The 17,627-nt window shown below is 36.3% G+C and overlaps 1 protein-coding gene across 7 annotated transcripts in view; it reads left to right on the top strand.

Annotated features, from left to right (window-relative positions):
- Positions 1–17,627, top strand: part of LOC132124973 (collagen alpha-1(XXV) chain) — a 712,477-nt gene that overhangs the window by 440,078 nt on the left and 254,772 nt on the right. For all 7 annotated transcript variants that reach the window (XR_009426824.1, XR_009426827.1, XM_059536150.1 and 4 more), the window contains one exon: positions 230–274. Coding sequence is in view for 5 of the 7 variants with exons in the window: in XM_059536150.1 (XP_059392133.1) it covers positions 230–274 (45 nt within the window). In the remaining 2 variants the exon portion in view is untranslated. The remainder of the gene's footprint in view (positions 1–229; positions 275–17,627) is intronic.

Genomic DNA, 17,627 nt, shown 5'->3' on the forward strand with positions numbered 1-17,627 from the left:
GTGTGTGGCAGCAATGCGTCACCGTAGTAGTTAACTCTATCTTGAGATTTAAAGAGACAAGCAGAGTGTGGAAGTCTGCAGCCTGAGGTTTATCTAGGTGGATGTCTTTACCTAAATGTCAATTTCTTTATCTAAACATGACATGTTCATCTAACATGTCTTTATCTAAATGCCAATATCTAACTTATTTTAAATATATCTAATGACAATATATTATTTTTACTTGTAGGGTTCCATTGGGCCACCTGGTATTCCAGGTATCGATGGAATGAAGGTAAGATAACAGATATCTTCACTTCCTTTAAATTCTTATGGTTTTGAATACACAGAAAGTTTCCTATTTTTGCCTTTAACATATTTTTAAATTACAAGACACTGATTCTTGAGACATGGGACAAAACATATGTCCAGCAATGGTAACTGTTATTAGGTTTAAAAATGAAAATATTTTCAATTATAAATGCCATTTGGGATCAATAATAAAATGTATTTAACACAATAATCCCCTTCAGTTTAATCTTATCATTATTATATCAGATCTGTGACATTTATTGTCTTCTCACTACATCTAAAACAGTGTGTCCAAAGAGAAGGGTTCAATCATTCATATGCTAACAAATGGAGACAAAATGTTTGAGCTGTTTTATCAAAAGCAACACTTAATAATATTATCTTGTATCAAAACAAGTTTGTTTTTCAGTGACACTTTTCATACGGTTTCAAAATTGTCAAGACTTTTTGTCAACATCTTCAGACATTATTATACAAATTTAAAATAGTAATAATAATACATGGACAGCTGCCCCTTGCCACATTGCACCACAGAGTACAGGGTCAAACAAGTTCTGGACAGTTTTATGGTTTTATAATATTTTAAATCCTAATGTTAATATTTCCTGTGTCACAATCATGATATGTCAACACCTCCAATTTTTGAGGAAATTCATTAAAATATTTAGATAATTGTATTCTCCTGAAGCAGGTTCTATTAACATCTAGCATCTATCAAAAAATAAATAAAAAATACTTGTCTAATGTCTAATCATTTTTGTGGTTTTTAAGTAATTTTTAATTGTTCAATATAAAATAGTATATATATATATATATATATATATATATATATATATATATATATATATAAAATATAAAAATTCTAATCATACATTTTCTAATCAAATACTAAATACGTGAGCTGACAGCATATATTGATTTTGTGAATTGATAGTTATCACTTCTAGCAGAGTTATGTTTGAGCAGTGAGGAACCGACTAGGCCCCTTAGAGACTTACTGTAAAAACAATATATAAAAATTTTGAATAAATGTTTTAAAATATAGTATTTTAAGTAAAAAAAAAAATATATAAAAAATGTGATTTAAGGAATTCCTAATTAAACCAACATCATCTAAATAAAATAAATATAATTTCTCTGAAAAAAAAAAAAAAAAACCTTCTCCAAATATGCCTATTCAGTGACTGGGCTAATGAACGCCGTCCATTTTCTTCATATTTGAATGTTTCCGCCTAGCGTCTGTGGCTCTGTGATTGGAGGTCCAGCTGTGAAATTACAGAAGGCCAAACAATAGTAAGGCTGTGGCTGCTCTGATTTGTCAACTGGCCAAGCGTGTTGTGATTGGCACAGAGAGGAATCCTTGAGCCAGTTACCGAGTGCTACCATTGACAAAGCACCTTAAAATAAAACAATAATATAGTGCTCCAATCTGTTCTTATAATAATGACATAAAATACAAAAACACTTATGCATGCAAATCGTGCCCACAGCTTTAGTTTAGCTGCTAAACTGTGAACACCTAAAACAATAATGGTGGGTACGTTAGCCGAGCGCTTACGTGACTAACTGATCAAACAATACGGTTTTTAAAACAAAATATGTCTACTGTAATGTTTGAAGAAAGACCATCTTAACTTTTAATCAAAATGCAGAACAGTATCACAGGCACACCAGCCTAACTCGCTCATATCTCCCACATTAACCCTATAACTGCCAGTGCAGCAAAATAAACAGCAATTTTACTATGATTGTAAAGTCTGTGTGCTACATTATTATTAAACAAAGTAATTAGAACAACATCAGTCTACATTAATCAACTTTCTTAGGAAATAGTGGGTTTACAGTGAACTATCAGAACTACTTCATTAAGGCAGTAATATTGTGCTTTACCTGGAAACCTAAAGCTACACTAGGTATTTGCACAAAAACTTGATATTTTGAGCACTCAATTGAAAATGTAAACATAACGTATCAGTCATACCTACAGGTTGTGGTTCAGAGATCTTGTTAGTCCAAATTAAGAAGAATAGAAGCAAAACTAATATTAAAGCCAATATTAGAGAAGCAGTCCTTCATAAAATGACATGCACACAACAAAAGGTTTGAATTGTATTTCTGTGGTATCCTTAAACACAGCGTCTTCTCAACATGATGTAAACACACAAACCAGCGGAAGTGTTTGTGGGCTGGTTAGACTCTGTTCATATTTCACAGGCATGCGGTGATTATGCAAATGTGTTACCCAGTGACGTATACCCTTAACAGGAAAAGATTAGAAAATATGACGACTCGTTAAAGTGAATCAGAATCGACTCTCCGTTGAGAGATAATATCTTTATTTATCACACACATGATCATGCATTTGCAGCTTTTGACTGCTGAGTGGCGCTTTAACCACAAGTTATCATACAAGCGTATCAAAGCACATTTTCGAGAATAGCCGTCAGCTTTGCCTCACCGATGTGTTACATTTGACAGCTGCAGTCAGGAAAAAATAAAGAAAAACTCTAAAATTAAAATGTTTAATATTCACAGATGAAAGTTTATTTCTTGAAGTTTTGTAAATTTCTTAGAACAAATTCAAGCAGGATAAATGTCAAGCCAATGAGCTTGTGCCTATATTTTCTTTAAGCTACACAGTATTACACCATATTTTAGATTTCACACATTTAATAGGTGTGCCGTATTGTTTATATAATATGAATTATGTGTTTTATTATTCTAAAGAAATTGTGGTTTACTTTGCATTGAAGCATTAAAAGTGGTAGCCTATTTTAGTGAGCTAGGCTACATGGATTAATATGCAAAATGTCAATATTCTCACATATTAGGCCTATATTTAAATTTATTTTTTAAGATTCCTTTAATAAAACAGAATGCATTTTTGTCACGCACTACTTTGTTATTCTTTACCTGTCCTTTATTTTGACAGATAACTTCTTGGGAAAAAGATATTTGTCTGTACACTGATTAAGAAATAGTTGCGTGTTTTATAAATTATTTCCTTTATTTTAGTAAAACGTGAGGTTGCTCCCATTATTTAGGCCAAATTAAAACAAGAAAAAAATGTATTAAACCTGCTCGATTTAGCTAAATCATTGAAACTCTAAAGAATGGACAAATTAATAATACGTCCTCACGTTTACTCAAGTTCTCTCATTATAATCAACAAAATGCACACAATGTAAAAAAGAATTTAATTAATTGACAACTTCAGTGATTTTGAAGGGAGCCTTCTTTACTTGCTTTCATATAATTTAAGTAAAGAAAAAAATTGTATCTTCATTACAAATCTTGTTTATTTTGGATAATTGCATGTAAAAATGATTTACTTTGTAATATGCAAAATGTGAATTATTATTCAATTGAATTTTTTCCTGATAATGAAATAACTTAAAATTGGGGTGTCTCACATACATGAGAAATATGTCTAATGAAAGTTTGAAATGTCTACTTTAAAACGAATTAATTCAAAACAAAAGCATTAATCTGTGAAGGTTGCATTTCTCTTTAAAGGCGCGTCCATGTGGACAGAGTCAGCTTAATGCTTATGCTGCAAAATTGCACATGCAAACTTAATGCATGTGCTTGAGTGTGGAATATATTAAGGCTGGATTATAGATTTCAGTGCTTTAAGTGGCCCAAAAGAGATGCCGGTACTCCAATATATATATATATATATATATATATATATATATATATATATATATATATATATATATATATATATATATATATATATATATGAACATAAATGAAATGTGCAAAAGGATTTTGAAAAAATACCCTTAAATTCGGGAGGGGGGGGGGTGGTAAGGGGGGTGTCTGCGGTATTGGGTGAAGGGATGGGGGGCTTATGATATTAGACTTCGTGGCCTATAATAAAAGATAATGAATTGCAAACCTTAACTAAACACATTTTTATTCAAAGATCAACCGTCTGTCATTACTCTTTAGTCTGCCACAAGAAACAACAACATTAAAATCATGAACTGAAATGTCACTGTAAAAAGAAAAAAAAAAAAACAATGACTGTTGTAACAGTGCGTAAAACAGACCTTTCTGTAACGCGTAACGCTAATGAGCTTAAACATATTTTTTGTACACAGTGCCGCGAACTGTCAATGACTCCTGTACGCGTGCATCACTGTCCTCCTCACAGCTGCAGCAACTTGCGCTCTCTTCATCAAGATTTAAAACAAAAAGGGGACAAAAAGGTCGTATTGTCTTTGTGCATATAGATTAATTAGATAAATGAATATCTAAATTCGTGCCTACTGTAGGTATTTCTTTAAAACTTAGAAAAAAGATGCTGCAGCCAATGAGCAGCCGGCGGGGGCTGGTTGCAGGACGACTCAACCTCCGCAGACAGTTTTTAAGATTTATCAGACAATAACTACTCAAGATTTTGCTTTAGTATAATTTTCGGGGACAATTAGGGCCAGATTCGGGATTCGGGACAATAGTTTAGATTTTGGGACTGTAGCGAATTTTTCGGGACGTCTGGTCACCCTACCTGAAAGAGCTACTGCATTACTTCATTAGCTTGCGTCTGACCTGCAGCGATATGGGGGGTGTCAGCCAGCGAGTCATCTGATAATGATCGTGATGTTTTAGTACTCAGAGTCTGAACCCAGGAGAGCATATTAAGTGTTGCTCACTGATCATTTTACTGACTCGGACTTTTGAGTTTCGTTCAGCAAAATGAACGAATCTTTTTTCGAGTCATTTCGTTCATTTCGTTCATTTTAGCAAAATGTAATGAAAATGTTATGTGTTACTTCCCCAACACATCTAGTACTTACACAAACGTTGATCCCACTAAAAACAATACAAAACGAAAATGCTATAAGATACAGAAAAAAAAAAATCCTTCTTTACCTGGGTCTTCAGTCTGTGATTAGCTCACCTCACCTCTTATCTGACAAGAGTCCTCGGGTTTAAGTCATTCCTTAATCACGTGACAGCCACATACGCAAAACTAACGCAGTCTTGAGTCGGAAAGAGAATTGATTAGTTCATCTCATGAGTCTTTCGGGTCTCGGGTCGAGTTTGACTCGTTCCCTAAACACGTGACAGCCACATACGCAAAACTAACGCAGTCTTGAGCCGGAAAGAGAATTGATTAGTTCATCTCATGAGTCTTTCGGGTCTCGGGTCGAGTTTGACTCGTTCCTTAATCACGTGACAGACCCATACGCTATTTCTGACATTTCTGTCACTGTGTTTTTGTTACTGTTTGTTGAGGATCTGTGGTTTGTTATTAAAACCCTGTTATAAATAAAATATTGATTAATTTGTCTTTTTGACTGTCTATCGGTAAATAAACACTAGGCTATATAATAATATAATAATTCAAGCGTACAATAAAAAGTATTTATACTAGTTTGTTCATTTTTACTCCAATTTTGAGTTTGCTAGTATAATAATTGCTTTTCCTAGGCAGACTTGACATATTGGTGTAATATATGTATAAGAAGATTGCTCAAAAAAGGAGTTATGATAACTTCAGCTTTAACAGTTTTAACCCAGCTCAGAGTGAGGAGGATACTTCAGATCCTGGTGCTACTGCCAGTGCAGGGGCCATGTTTTGGGAAGACTTTGACGAGAGGGTAGCAAGCTTGAGGCCTTCTGCTACCTCTTCTAAGACCTCAGATGCTATAAAGGTGCAGGCCTACCTTGCAGAGCCACTCTTACCCCGCACATCAGACCCTCTGGCCTGGTGGAGGAGATGTTCACCAGTATACAAAAGCCTTTCTGAAGTCACAAAGACAAGACTTTGCATTGCAGACTCAGCCCATCCAAGGTCAGGGAGCTTGTTTTTTTTAATGCAAACATGCCTTAAAGCAAGTCCTAAAAATATAGCCACAGTGTGTTATTTATTTTAAAGCTTATTTATTTTTATTTATTTAGAAAAAGACTAGCTTGTTGTGCAATATTTTTGTTGTTGTTGTGATTTTAAAGGTAATTTGTTATTGTTATAAGGCTCTGTAGCTTTAGTATCTCTTCATTTTCATTTATTTTTATTTAAATGGTTTAAAATTATTTGGGGAATAGTTATACTCCTTGATATAAAGTTTTTATTTTGGCACAAAAGTGTTATTTATTTTAAAATGTATTCATTTTAAATTATTATATAAAAAAAGCAAAGCTTGCTGTGCAATATTTAGTTTTTCTTTTATTTTCTTTTTTTATATTGTACTTTTAAAGTTCATTTGTTAAGGTTATTAGACCCTGTGGCTTTATTATCTTTTAGTTTTATCTTTATTATACTTTTTTATTATTTTGATTTATTTTGGAATAGTTGTCCTCTTTGTTACAAAGCTTTAATGGCACAAAAATAAACAATAAACAACAATTCAAAAGTATGTACACAGTGTTTTTTAATGTTTATAAAGTGTCATATGTTACAAAAGTATGGTTTATACAGACAATCTGATTTAATAATTACTCTAGCCAATGTTGTCACATCACGGGACAAAAGAACGAACAACCCGAAGAACCGAAAGATTAACTAATCAATTCTCTCTCCGACTCAATACTGCATTCTTTTACTGTCTATGGTTTTAGCGTATGGGGCTGTCACGTGATTAAGGAATGACTCGACCCGACCAGAAAGAACTCATGAGATGAACTAATCAATTCTCTTTCCGGCTCATATTGCATTGGTTTTAGCGTATGTGGCTGTCACGTGATTAAGGAACGAGTCAAAAACCCGATAGACCCGAACTATGAACTAATCAATTCTCTTTCCGGCTCATATTGCATTGGTTTTAGCGTATGTGGCTGTCACGTGATTAAGGAACGAGTCAAAAACCCGAAAGACCCGAACTATGAACTAATAAATTCTCTTTCCGGCTCAGACTGCATTGGGTTAGCGTATGGGGCTGTCACGTGATTAAGGAACGAGTCAAAAACCCGATAGACCCGAACTATGAACTAATCAATTCTCTTTCCGGCTCAAGACTCCATTGACTGACAGGTGAATCCATAGACATGTATGGTGAATCACTACTACTAGAACAGAACCTATAGAATAATGCGCATGCGCGACTGAACGAATCACTCCCCGAGACGACTCGTTCTTCCCGAGTCACATTAAAGATTCGTTCAAAATGAACGAATCGTTCAAGAACGACACATCACTACACTGTATTTGAATTTTTACCGATCCGAGTGTGGGCGTGGCGTTTCACTCATCCTCTCCGGCCACTTTGAGTTATTACTTACAGCGGCAAAAGCGACGCATGCACTTTTCACTTGTAAAATTTAAGGGTGTATGGGTAATGTAGTCTCTACTCTCGGTGGGACGAATGAGGAAGTTTGCATTGTGAAGGGTGCTCTGAAAAGCGGCAGCGCAGGCAAAAGATTAAAACCTCTATTAAAACAGATGTCCAAATGAGTGTACCGGTACGCTAAAAGCACGTTCTGGGCGCACGGAGAGGTGGCGGTACGCTCAAGAGCTATATCTGGAAGTGGCGGTACTGAGTACCGGTGCGTACCGGCCCACTTAAAGCACTGATAGATTTAAATTTAATATAAACCTGCGATTAGTTGAATAATGACAAATGAACGACTAGTAACTAGAAAAATCTTACATAAGAGGCAGACCTATTAAATACACTCTAGATATCTCTGTTAAAGTTTTTAAAGCATTTTATACGCGTTTGCATAAATTCTGCTTTCAAAACGGTCCATAATGGATAGATGCCTGAACAAAGATTTTTCCTTTGAAACACAAAAACGAAAATTTAAATAAAATTGATATATTATGTTTTGATTTTGGCCAACCCTTCTCTGCAGATATTGTTGCTTCTGGTTTGTGCATTGTAAATCACAGAAAGTCTACAAAATATAATGTCTCCAAAAACGTTTTATTTATTTATTTATTTATTTATTTATTTTTTGTCACATCTGTAACGCATGTGTATTTCTCAAATCTAAAATTGACTATAAAACACGTTCCTAGACGGATACTTTACTGATGTCTCGACTCCATTTTGGGATTAAAAAAAAACATAAAAAGATGGTCCAATAAATTGGTAATGAATAGGCTACATTCTGTGAGAATTTATATTTCACACTCTAAAAATATTGTATGGACGCAGCAAATAAAATGAACGCAATTTTTTTTTTTTTTTTTTTGAGTTAAGGCAGCTTCCTCTGAAATTAAGTTATAATAACTAATAAGCTATATTGCTCTGTACAGTAGTCAACATTTGAAGTGAATCAAAACCTTTCTTCAAAGTTGTCCTAAAACCAAAATTACTTGTCCTACTTTGCCTAAAACCTGCTCTGCAAGTTTGAAACCCTCATAAGACTCTGTCCATTTGAAAGACCAAGAGATTCACACATTTATTTCAACCCCCACAATTATACAGAACTACCTTAAAAAAAAAACCTCCTCCAGCTGAACTGAATTCGGTCTGTTTTTTGGCCGCGAGGAACAGTGTGTTTTCATGCTACCGAATTGAAACATGTCTGCACTCACAGCAGCCGTACACTTTTTATTCATTTTTTCTCACAACCCATATTATTATTTTCACCAGACCATAATAATAACATAATAATAACAAATTATCGATTATACTTATTATTTTGGGGAAAATTATTTGTAATTTGTAAACGTAGGCATTTGAGGATGGCTGTAAGACCAAGCGGAATCCTCCGGCAGCTGCTCCCACTTCACAGCGACCCAGGTTCACCGTCCGCAGTTTGATTTGACAAAATCAGTTTGAGGCAAAAACAACTTATTGATCATAAGCCCAACATTTAGCAATGCAGGAAAATATTCAGTCTACCTGAAGGAAGACTTATTTCATTGTAAGTTAATACTGTTAAATAGAGAGAAAAACTAGTGTATAGGCTATTCTTAAACTTGGAGCTCATTATATTGAAGTACAAAAGACACCAGAAGCATCCTACACTCTCTAAGTGTTCTTTCATTTCAAAGTATGCATTTAATTTATTCACAGGCAATATGGTTGAAATAAAATTTTAGTTTAAAACAATAAGTGCCATTGTTTAAAAAAATGCTTTATTGACTAACGTTTCATAGACCTACAGTTGTTATGCTTTAAAATCCCATGCCATTTGTAATTTCACAGTATTTTCACCTCCTAAATTACTACCTCAATTCTATAATGGTAAAATTTACCATTATTTATTTTTATTTTATTATTTTTTTATGACATTATTTATTTATTTAGTATAATTGTAGCCTACATAAATGAGTGAAGCAAAACAAATATGACTTTTTTTAAAACTTTTTAACTGCAGGCAGATATAGGCCTATATTATTACAAATATATTATCATTACAAATATTTGGATCATCCCTTATTCTGTACCTTATTTTCTTAAAAACTTTTTTCCTACAAGAATAAACATTATAAATAATTAATAAAAGAAAAATGATTTTCCATGTCTGAAGTTAATTGGCAACTCTAATGGTGTAATTATATTTTGACTCCTCTGACAGTGGCACCTTTCTCAAAAAAAAAAAAAATTAATAATTATATATTCCCTCCGTTGTAGGAGATATGTGAGTGAATAATAGATTTAAGAAAGAAAAAAGTGTGTGCTTGGTTTCTGAAATAGAAAACGAATACGGCTCATTAAAAAATGAAATGAAGAAAGTCATGATAACGTATTTCTTAATTCATAGAAATAATTTAAGCAATTAAAACCTTTATATATATACAATCTAGATTAAAAAAAAAATTCTATGCCCACCACTAATATATATATATATATATATATATTAATCTAAATAAAAAAAATGAATCTATGCCCACCACTAATATATATTTATATATATATATATATATATATATATATATATATATATATATATATATATTAGTGGTGGGCATAGATACATTTTTTTTATCTAGATTAATCTCACTGTAATCTTGGAATTAATCTAGATTAATCTAGATTAAAATGGCTCATTTGAATTCTGCCGAAGGCATTCAGAATATGTGTGCTACCCAAATAAAATAATGACTAATAAGTCTTTGAGAACGGGTTTCTCAAGACAGGTGGTGCATTAGACCAGGGGCTCATCTCCTGTTTCCAAAATGCATCACAAAGTGCTTGAGAAAGCTATAAACGAATTACACATTGCACAAGGTGCAAACAACCTTACGCCTGTTTCACACATAATCCGTCTGCAGTGCGTATGCGTTTTGTATTTTTTTACGCACCCATGTTAACGGATTCCAGCGTTCACGCGGTTGCGGTCCGTCAGTGCATTCCAGGAGCGTTGCGTCTGCAGCAGTGCAGCGATAGTTCATGTACCAAGTAGCGGACTGCAAACCTGTGTGAAAGCACATTGAGTATGAGTCCGTGCTGCTTCTGCACCACATACGAAACGCACAGGAACTGCATACGCACTGCAGACGGATTATGTGTGAAACATGCGTGCGTCTTGTCGAGGTTTCCATTGGGAAGCTTCTTTTAAAATTTCCCTGCAGCAAACCCGGCGGCATCTTAGCTGCATCCACGTCACGTTTGATGTGGTAATTTCACAGTAGGCATACACACAGGTTTAAAGACTCGTTCTCACCCCCTACAGATTCGGCTAGGTATACATCCGCGCTAAAATATCAAGGTGAATGTCATCATAGCTCGCCTAGTAAAGATCCAGCTCCCATCCCAACTTTGAGAATAGATTAACGGCGATATTTATTTTTTTTTTGTCGGCCGATAAGAGTCTCACGTTAACGCTGCACGTTAATGCCGATAATGGCCCACCACTAATATATATATATATATATATATATATATATATATATATATATATATATATATATATATATATACTAGATTCAAATTGAATAATAACATACTATTAAACTGACTTTAAAATCTCAAGAAGTTTATAAGTTGAAACGGTAACATGTCACAATGTATGTTAAATAGCCTAAATTAACTTGTATCTTATCCCAAGACCTTGATTGCATGTTAGCATAAAACTAAGAATATAATTTGATTTTTTAAATGAACAATTCCTGTATAAAATGGGACAGCAACCTTTATATCAAACATTTTGAAATCGTCCACAGCTGAGCAACATGGGAGGCAGGTTCAGCGCCAGAGCGTGTGGAGTGAATGTGCATGCACAAACTCCTTTTCAGATGCAATGACAAAAAGAGGAAGAAACCGGATAAAAACATACACAAAACTTGTAAATAGTTTGTTGTTAACTATTTACAAGTTTTGTGTATGTTTTTATCCGGTTTCTTCCTTTTCTTTTTTATCCGGTGAATCTAGTATATATATATATATATATATATATATATATATATATATATATATATTAGTGGTGGTTAACGTGCTGCGTTAACGTGAGACTCTTATCGGCCTATTTTCGTTTGCTGCCTGTATTTTTTTTAACACTAAAAAAAAATAATGTTTGTGAGAGGGACAAAATATAAGTTGCATTTTATTACATTCAGAAATAATTATAACAGGCCTAATAATGTTATAGGCTAATGTACCAACAGGATATTTTAGATCCCTTCACTTTCCAATTAATCCTTTAAATTTAACAAATTTATCAGAGCAGAACAAAAATTTAATATATATAAGTCTAATGGATAAATATAATTGCAGTATATAATAATATAGGCTTAGCTATAAACAAACAAAAAATACATGAATAATAATTTGAAGCGAAACATAAGTTAAGGTTGGGCTCTCTCATTTGGGACAAATCCAAACGTTTCTATATTCGTGATAGTTGCCCATTTGAAGCTTAACTATTATTCATTAGGTAAAATAGGCTTTGTAGTTCACATGTGTTTTAGTATCGACAAAAAAAAATCATAATTAGCAAAAATCTGCCAGTGGACAGCTGCTCGCGCCGGATGGCACTGTGAACGGTTGCTGTTTCAACTGAATATGTGCGCATGAGGCACCAGCGCGATCAATCAGCTCAAACAGAAAATACTACATTTTTGGTCACACAGTAAAGGCATAATTCGAAAATGCAAACTGTTAGCAGTTCTTGAAAAATCAAGAATAATAACAGAGTTAATAAATGCTGGACCGTTCTCATTTCACTCCTCACGATTGCATATGCATATGGAGCCTGAAGATTTTTTTTTTTTTTTTTTTTACAAAGAATGAACCGAAATGAAATCATTTAGCTTTTAATCCATATATTTATACATATAGGCCTATTACGTGATAACTATTTAATAACAATAGCATGCAGTAAGAGCCTTTGTGTAAAGGTCTTTATTTTCATTTTTGATGCGTAGACTGTATCCTAAGACTATCCCACGTTTTGAAATTAACTCACTGTAAATTTTCTAATGGTTTCTAAGGATGTTACAATGTTATTTTATAATGTTATTGATGTTTTACTTCGTCCTTTCATCTCCATTTACAAACAAACATTTTTCAATTACATTCAGTTTGCAATCTGTCCCTTTGCGCCACCTGGTGGCAGTTTTGCGAATTATTTTAACATGCGACTGACTTGCAGTTAACACCACGGCCCTGTCCTTACCCATTCTGGTTGTCCACTGTAATGCATTAAAGACTTCCTAGTCATCGGGAAGAAGGAGACGGGAACCGGCGGACAATCAAACAAAGACTTTAATTACAAAATAAACACAAAAGAGCGCACCAGCCCCTCACGGACGACTGGTGCACATAAAATGAAACCAAAACACAACTAAAAGCCCAGGCCTGGTCCTCTCTCGTCCGTCACTGTCGTCGCTCCAGTTTTATATCCTTCCATCTCCTCCGTGGGCCTCGAGACCGGCTCCCATGACCCTCGGCCCCGCCCCACTCGTCACATACCCCCATCGCCCCTCGCAGGCCGGGGGGTACTCCTGAGACTGCGCTCTACTCCTCCCCCCCCCTCCCTCCGGGGGGGACCGCTCACGGGGACCTGCGGGAACCTGGGGGTAGGACAGGCGAGGCGAGAGAAAAGGAGATGGAAGGAGGAGCGACAGAGACGAGAGAGGGGAGAGAGGAGAAAAAAAAAAAAAATTCCGGTTCCCAGACGCACTGCTGCTCTGCCCTCCACCGGCTGGGGGATCTCCTCCGCGGTGCCTGGCAGTGGCACTGGACGGCCCTCGGCGGACGGCACGACACCCCTCCGCCGCCCGGTGCCAAAACACAACTAAAAGCCCAGGCCTGGTCTTCTCTTGTCCGTCACTGTCGTCGCTCCAGTTTTATATCCTTCCATCTCCTCCGTGGGCCTCGAGACCTGCGGGTCGAACAGGTGTAGCTCATCTCCAATCACTCCACCGGCCTCGCTCCCATGTCCCTCGGCCCCGCCCCACTCGTCACATCCACCTACTGTATATATATATATATATATATGTATATACTGTATATGAAAGCTCAGATGAGAAGCTCAGTGATTAAGGAACGACTCGAACCCGAAAGACTCATGAGATTAACTAATCAATTCTCTTTCCGGCTTCAAAATGAACTCATCGTTCAAGGACGACCCATCACTAGTTCTCATACTCCTTGGCAGTCAAATGTGACCAAACACCTTAATTGTAACTTTTAACCAATAAAATAACTGTACTACATTTTAGCTCAGTTCTGTTTAGTTAATTGAAAGAGATTATGGTACTAAATAATATGCGCAATAATTATGATCCATGAATGACCATTTAAAATATAACATTTTCTAATATGCATATTGTTTATATTACAATAAGTGTAGTATTTAGGGTTAAAATAGAGAAAATGTTTTTAAATTCCAGTGCAAAGAAGCAAATTAGAGGCATTTAGTGGCCAGAAAGATAATTCATAATTCATATGTAATGCAACTGTTTATCCACTAGATGGACTTATTGATGTTTAATAAATACATGTATTTAGCTCTACTCTTGTTACTCAAAACAATATTGCTGGTCATAACTGCTTATTTTTAGGTTTTGCTTTTTTTAAATGTACATTTAGACATTATCAAAGTTTTTTTTTTTAAATGTTGCATTTAAAAAGGTTTATTACTGACAAGCAAATTAGGAATTTAACCCAATGAAGAAGTTTAAATAATTTTTACAAAACATAAAAATAATAAAAATAACAGTTATGTTGCAACTCCTGTACAGTGATATGCAGTGGGAAATACATATTAAAATATTTGGGGGGTCTGAAAACCAGTCAGTATCTGGTGGGACCACCATTTGCCTCAGGTAGGGCAACACATCTCCTTCGCATAGAGTTGATCAGGTTGTTGATTGTGGCCTGTGGAATATTGGTCCACTCCTCTTCAATGGATGTGCGAAGTTGCTGGATGTTGGCAGGAACTGGAACACGCTTTCGTATATGCCGAGCCAGAGAATTCCAAACATGCTCAATGGGTGACATGTCCGGTAAGTATGCTGGCCATGCAAGAACTAGGAAGTTTTCAGCTTCCTGGAATTGTGTACAGATCCTTGCAACATGGGGCCGTGCATTATCATGCTGCAACATAAGGTGATGGTCGTGGATGGATGGCTCAACAATGGACCTCAGGATCTCGTCATGATATCTCTGTGCATTCAAAATGCCATCAGTAAAATGGACCTGTGTTCGTTGTCCATAACATACGCCTGACCATACCATAACCCCAACACCACCATGGGCCACTCGCGATCCACAACGCTGACATCAGCAAATCGCTCATCCACACGACACCATACATGTTTTCTGCCCTGTACATCTGTCCTGAACAGTGAAAACCGGGATTCATCCATGAAGAGAACACCTCTACAAAGTGACAGATGCAATTGAATGGGAGCATTTCCCCACTCAAGTCAGTTACAACGATGAACTGCAGTCAGGTCGAGGACCCGTGGAGTGGAGATGAGCATCCCTGAGATGGTTTCTGACAGTTTTTAAAGAAATTCTTTCATTATGCAAACTGTGTCAAATTGAGACTGTGTCACGCATAATCAATGCTTGCTCAAAAAAAGTTGGTCGCTCTATATCTTCGAATCCCAGGCAGCCAAACGAACATTATTTGACAGTTCAGCACGCTACTGTTGCCACACCCACCCCTCAGTTGAACTGCTGACTAGGTTGTTGTCAACTTTTTCGTTGTTGTCATGACAGCGCACGCACGTGCATACCAGACACACTTGAAAGGAACTTTTAGATGCACGCTTTACGATTCGAAAAATTGAGAAAGTGAGGCACCGCCATCATCAATTAAAAAAGAGAAGGTGTGTCCTGTTTCAAACTGTTTTTTTTTTTTCATGCGCCTGCCTTTACTAACATGCAAGTTCACCATCCTTTCTCCCCCTTCTCGTTCCGTGACCTCTGGAGTTGTGAGTTTAGACTTTTTTTTTTAACTGTTCCTGTGGTGTTGAGCAACTACAATTCATTTTAATCCTATAATTTTATATTATAATTTATTTAAAGTGAATAAATTGTAATGAAAAATAAATAAAATAGCTAAAGTAAATCGTAAGTGGAAGTACATCTGTAAATTCTGTCATGAGCATACATCATACATCAATTACACATGTTTAGGGGAATAGGGCATTATTAATATACCATGTAAGGTGGTATGTGCTAGAAATGGGTAAACCATTATCAGTGAGTCTTGCCCATGGGGTGGGGGCACCGCCGTGCAAGGCAGTGTCCCACATTGTCCCTCAGAAACATTGTCCCCTTGTCCCCCCTTGGCCTTATTTGCAGGTGGTCACCCTACCGGTTGGATGTACTGCCAAATTCTCTGAAAAGCCTTTGGAGACAGATTATAGTAGATAAATGAACATTCAATTCATGGGAAACAGCACTAGTCCTGCAGACAGCATGCCAATAGAGCTTGCCAATTGCACTCTCCCTTAAATCTTGCTACATTATAATGAGTGCAATAGTCAAGCGGGATGTTAAAGGCTAGTCCTCAAGGAGTTTGTCTGTTCCTTTTACTGATTATTTTCAGGTGAAAGCATGATTTAAACAGATACAGCACATTCACCCACAATTCAATGCATTCAAACAAATGTAATCTTTGTCATGACTTCGGTCTGATTAGCAGGTTTTTGTTGTGTTTGACAGTTCACCATGTGCTCGTTGTCTTTGACACTCCCTCCCCATCGTTATCCCAATTACTACCTCAGCTGCTGTCACACCTGTGACTTGTTTATTCCTTAACTCTCCCTCTTTTTAAGTTCCCCTCGTGTGTAGTCTGGTGTCCGACCGTCGTGGTGTAATCAGCTACCGTTTGTGACCTATAGTTAGTCTTGTCGTGTCTTGCTGTGTTTTCTTAGATTTCAAGTACAGTTTCATGATTTCAGTTCACCTTCTCTGCTGCTTGCTCTCAGCCTCTTGTTTCAGCAGTCTTCTGTTCCCTAGCTCCTGCCCTGATATCGCCAGAATACTCAGTGCCCTACAAGAGACTATCAGCTCTGACGTTGTGTCAGTACCGACGCTTGGACCCTTTGTGCTGTACTCCATCAGACGTTGCGTCTGCTCTGACACTGGGAATGTGTGCGCTGGTCCTCATCGATTACCTTGCCCGGTGGAGGGGCTGGAGGCTCGTGTGACTGTTCCCCTTATCGTTCCCCTAATCTCGGCCTCAGCCGAGTGATGCTTGAGACTTGAAACAAATTTGAGTTGTACCAGCAAATTGAATCCGTGTGTTTCCCTGACAATCTTACATTGCTACTACATTACCAGTATATAATTTTGAATGATTTTGAAATCTTGAAGAAATTCATTGATCTGTTTAGATAAAATAACTGATGAAAATGTACTGTTATTTTCATCACAAACAAAATTTGCACTGCAGAAAGCAGCAATTATAGATTTAATGCTTACAATGTTATTAGTTTGGCATATGATAGGGAATAAAGTTTAAACACAATATAAGCCACTTTGAAACTCTCCTGTTATTTTTTTTACAGGCTATGTTATGAACATAAGTATTTCAGTATGTTTGAAATGTTAAGTCTCATAGTGAAGTAGGAGCGGTGTTTCTGGTATCAGTGAGCGCGGAGCGGAGTGATTATTAAATGCTCTGAGCACGGAGGAAAGTTGTTGCCTCTCCACTCCGCTCACATCCTCTGCTGCCGAGTGAGAGAGATGTTTCACCCGACGAAATGAAGATGACCGCGGCAGCACAATCACAGCATATCCGCCAAAAAGCAACCTGCAGCAATGCTCATTGCTTGGCTCGCCAAGCTTTACTTTTGTAGGTCGCATGGCAGTAAATAATAAGATGATATGACCATGCAGTCAATACCGATATTTAATAAAAACATTAAAAACAAGCAGGGCTGTAACATAACCCATTAAAAAACGCACGCCCGTTCTACAACGGATAAGAGTGGCGCGATCTGACAAAAGACAACAGAACCCAGTGATGGA

This window comes from Carassius carassius, chromosome 3, assembly GCF_963082965.1.
Source record: "Carassius carassius chromosome 3, fCarCar2.1, whole genome shotgun sequence".
Classification (NCBI taxonomy): domain Eukaryota; kingdom Metazoa; phylum Chordata; class Actinopteri; order Cypriniformes; family Cyprinidae; genus Carassius; species Carassius carassius.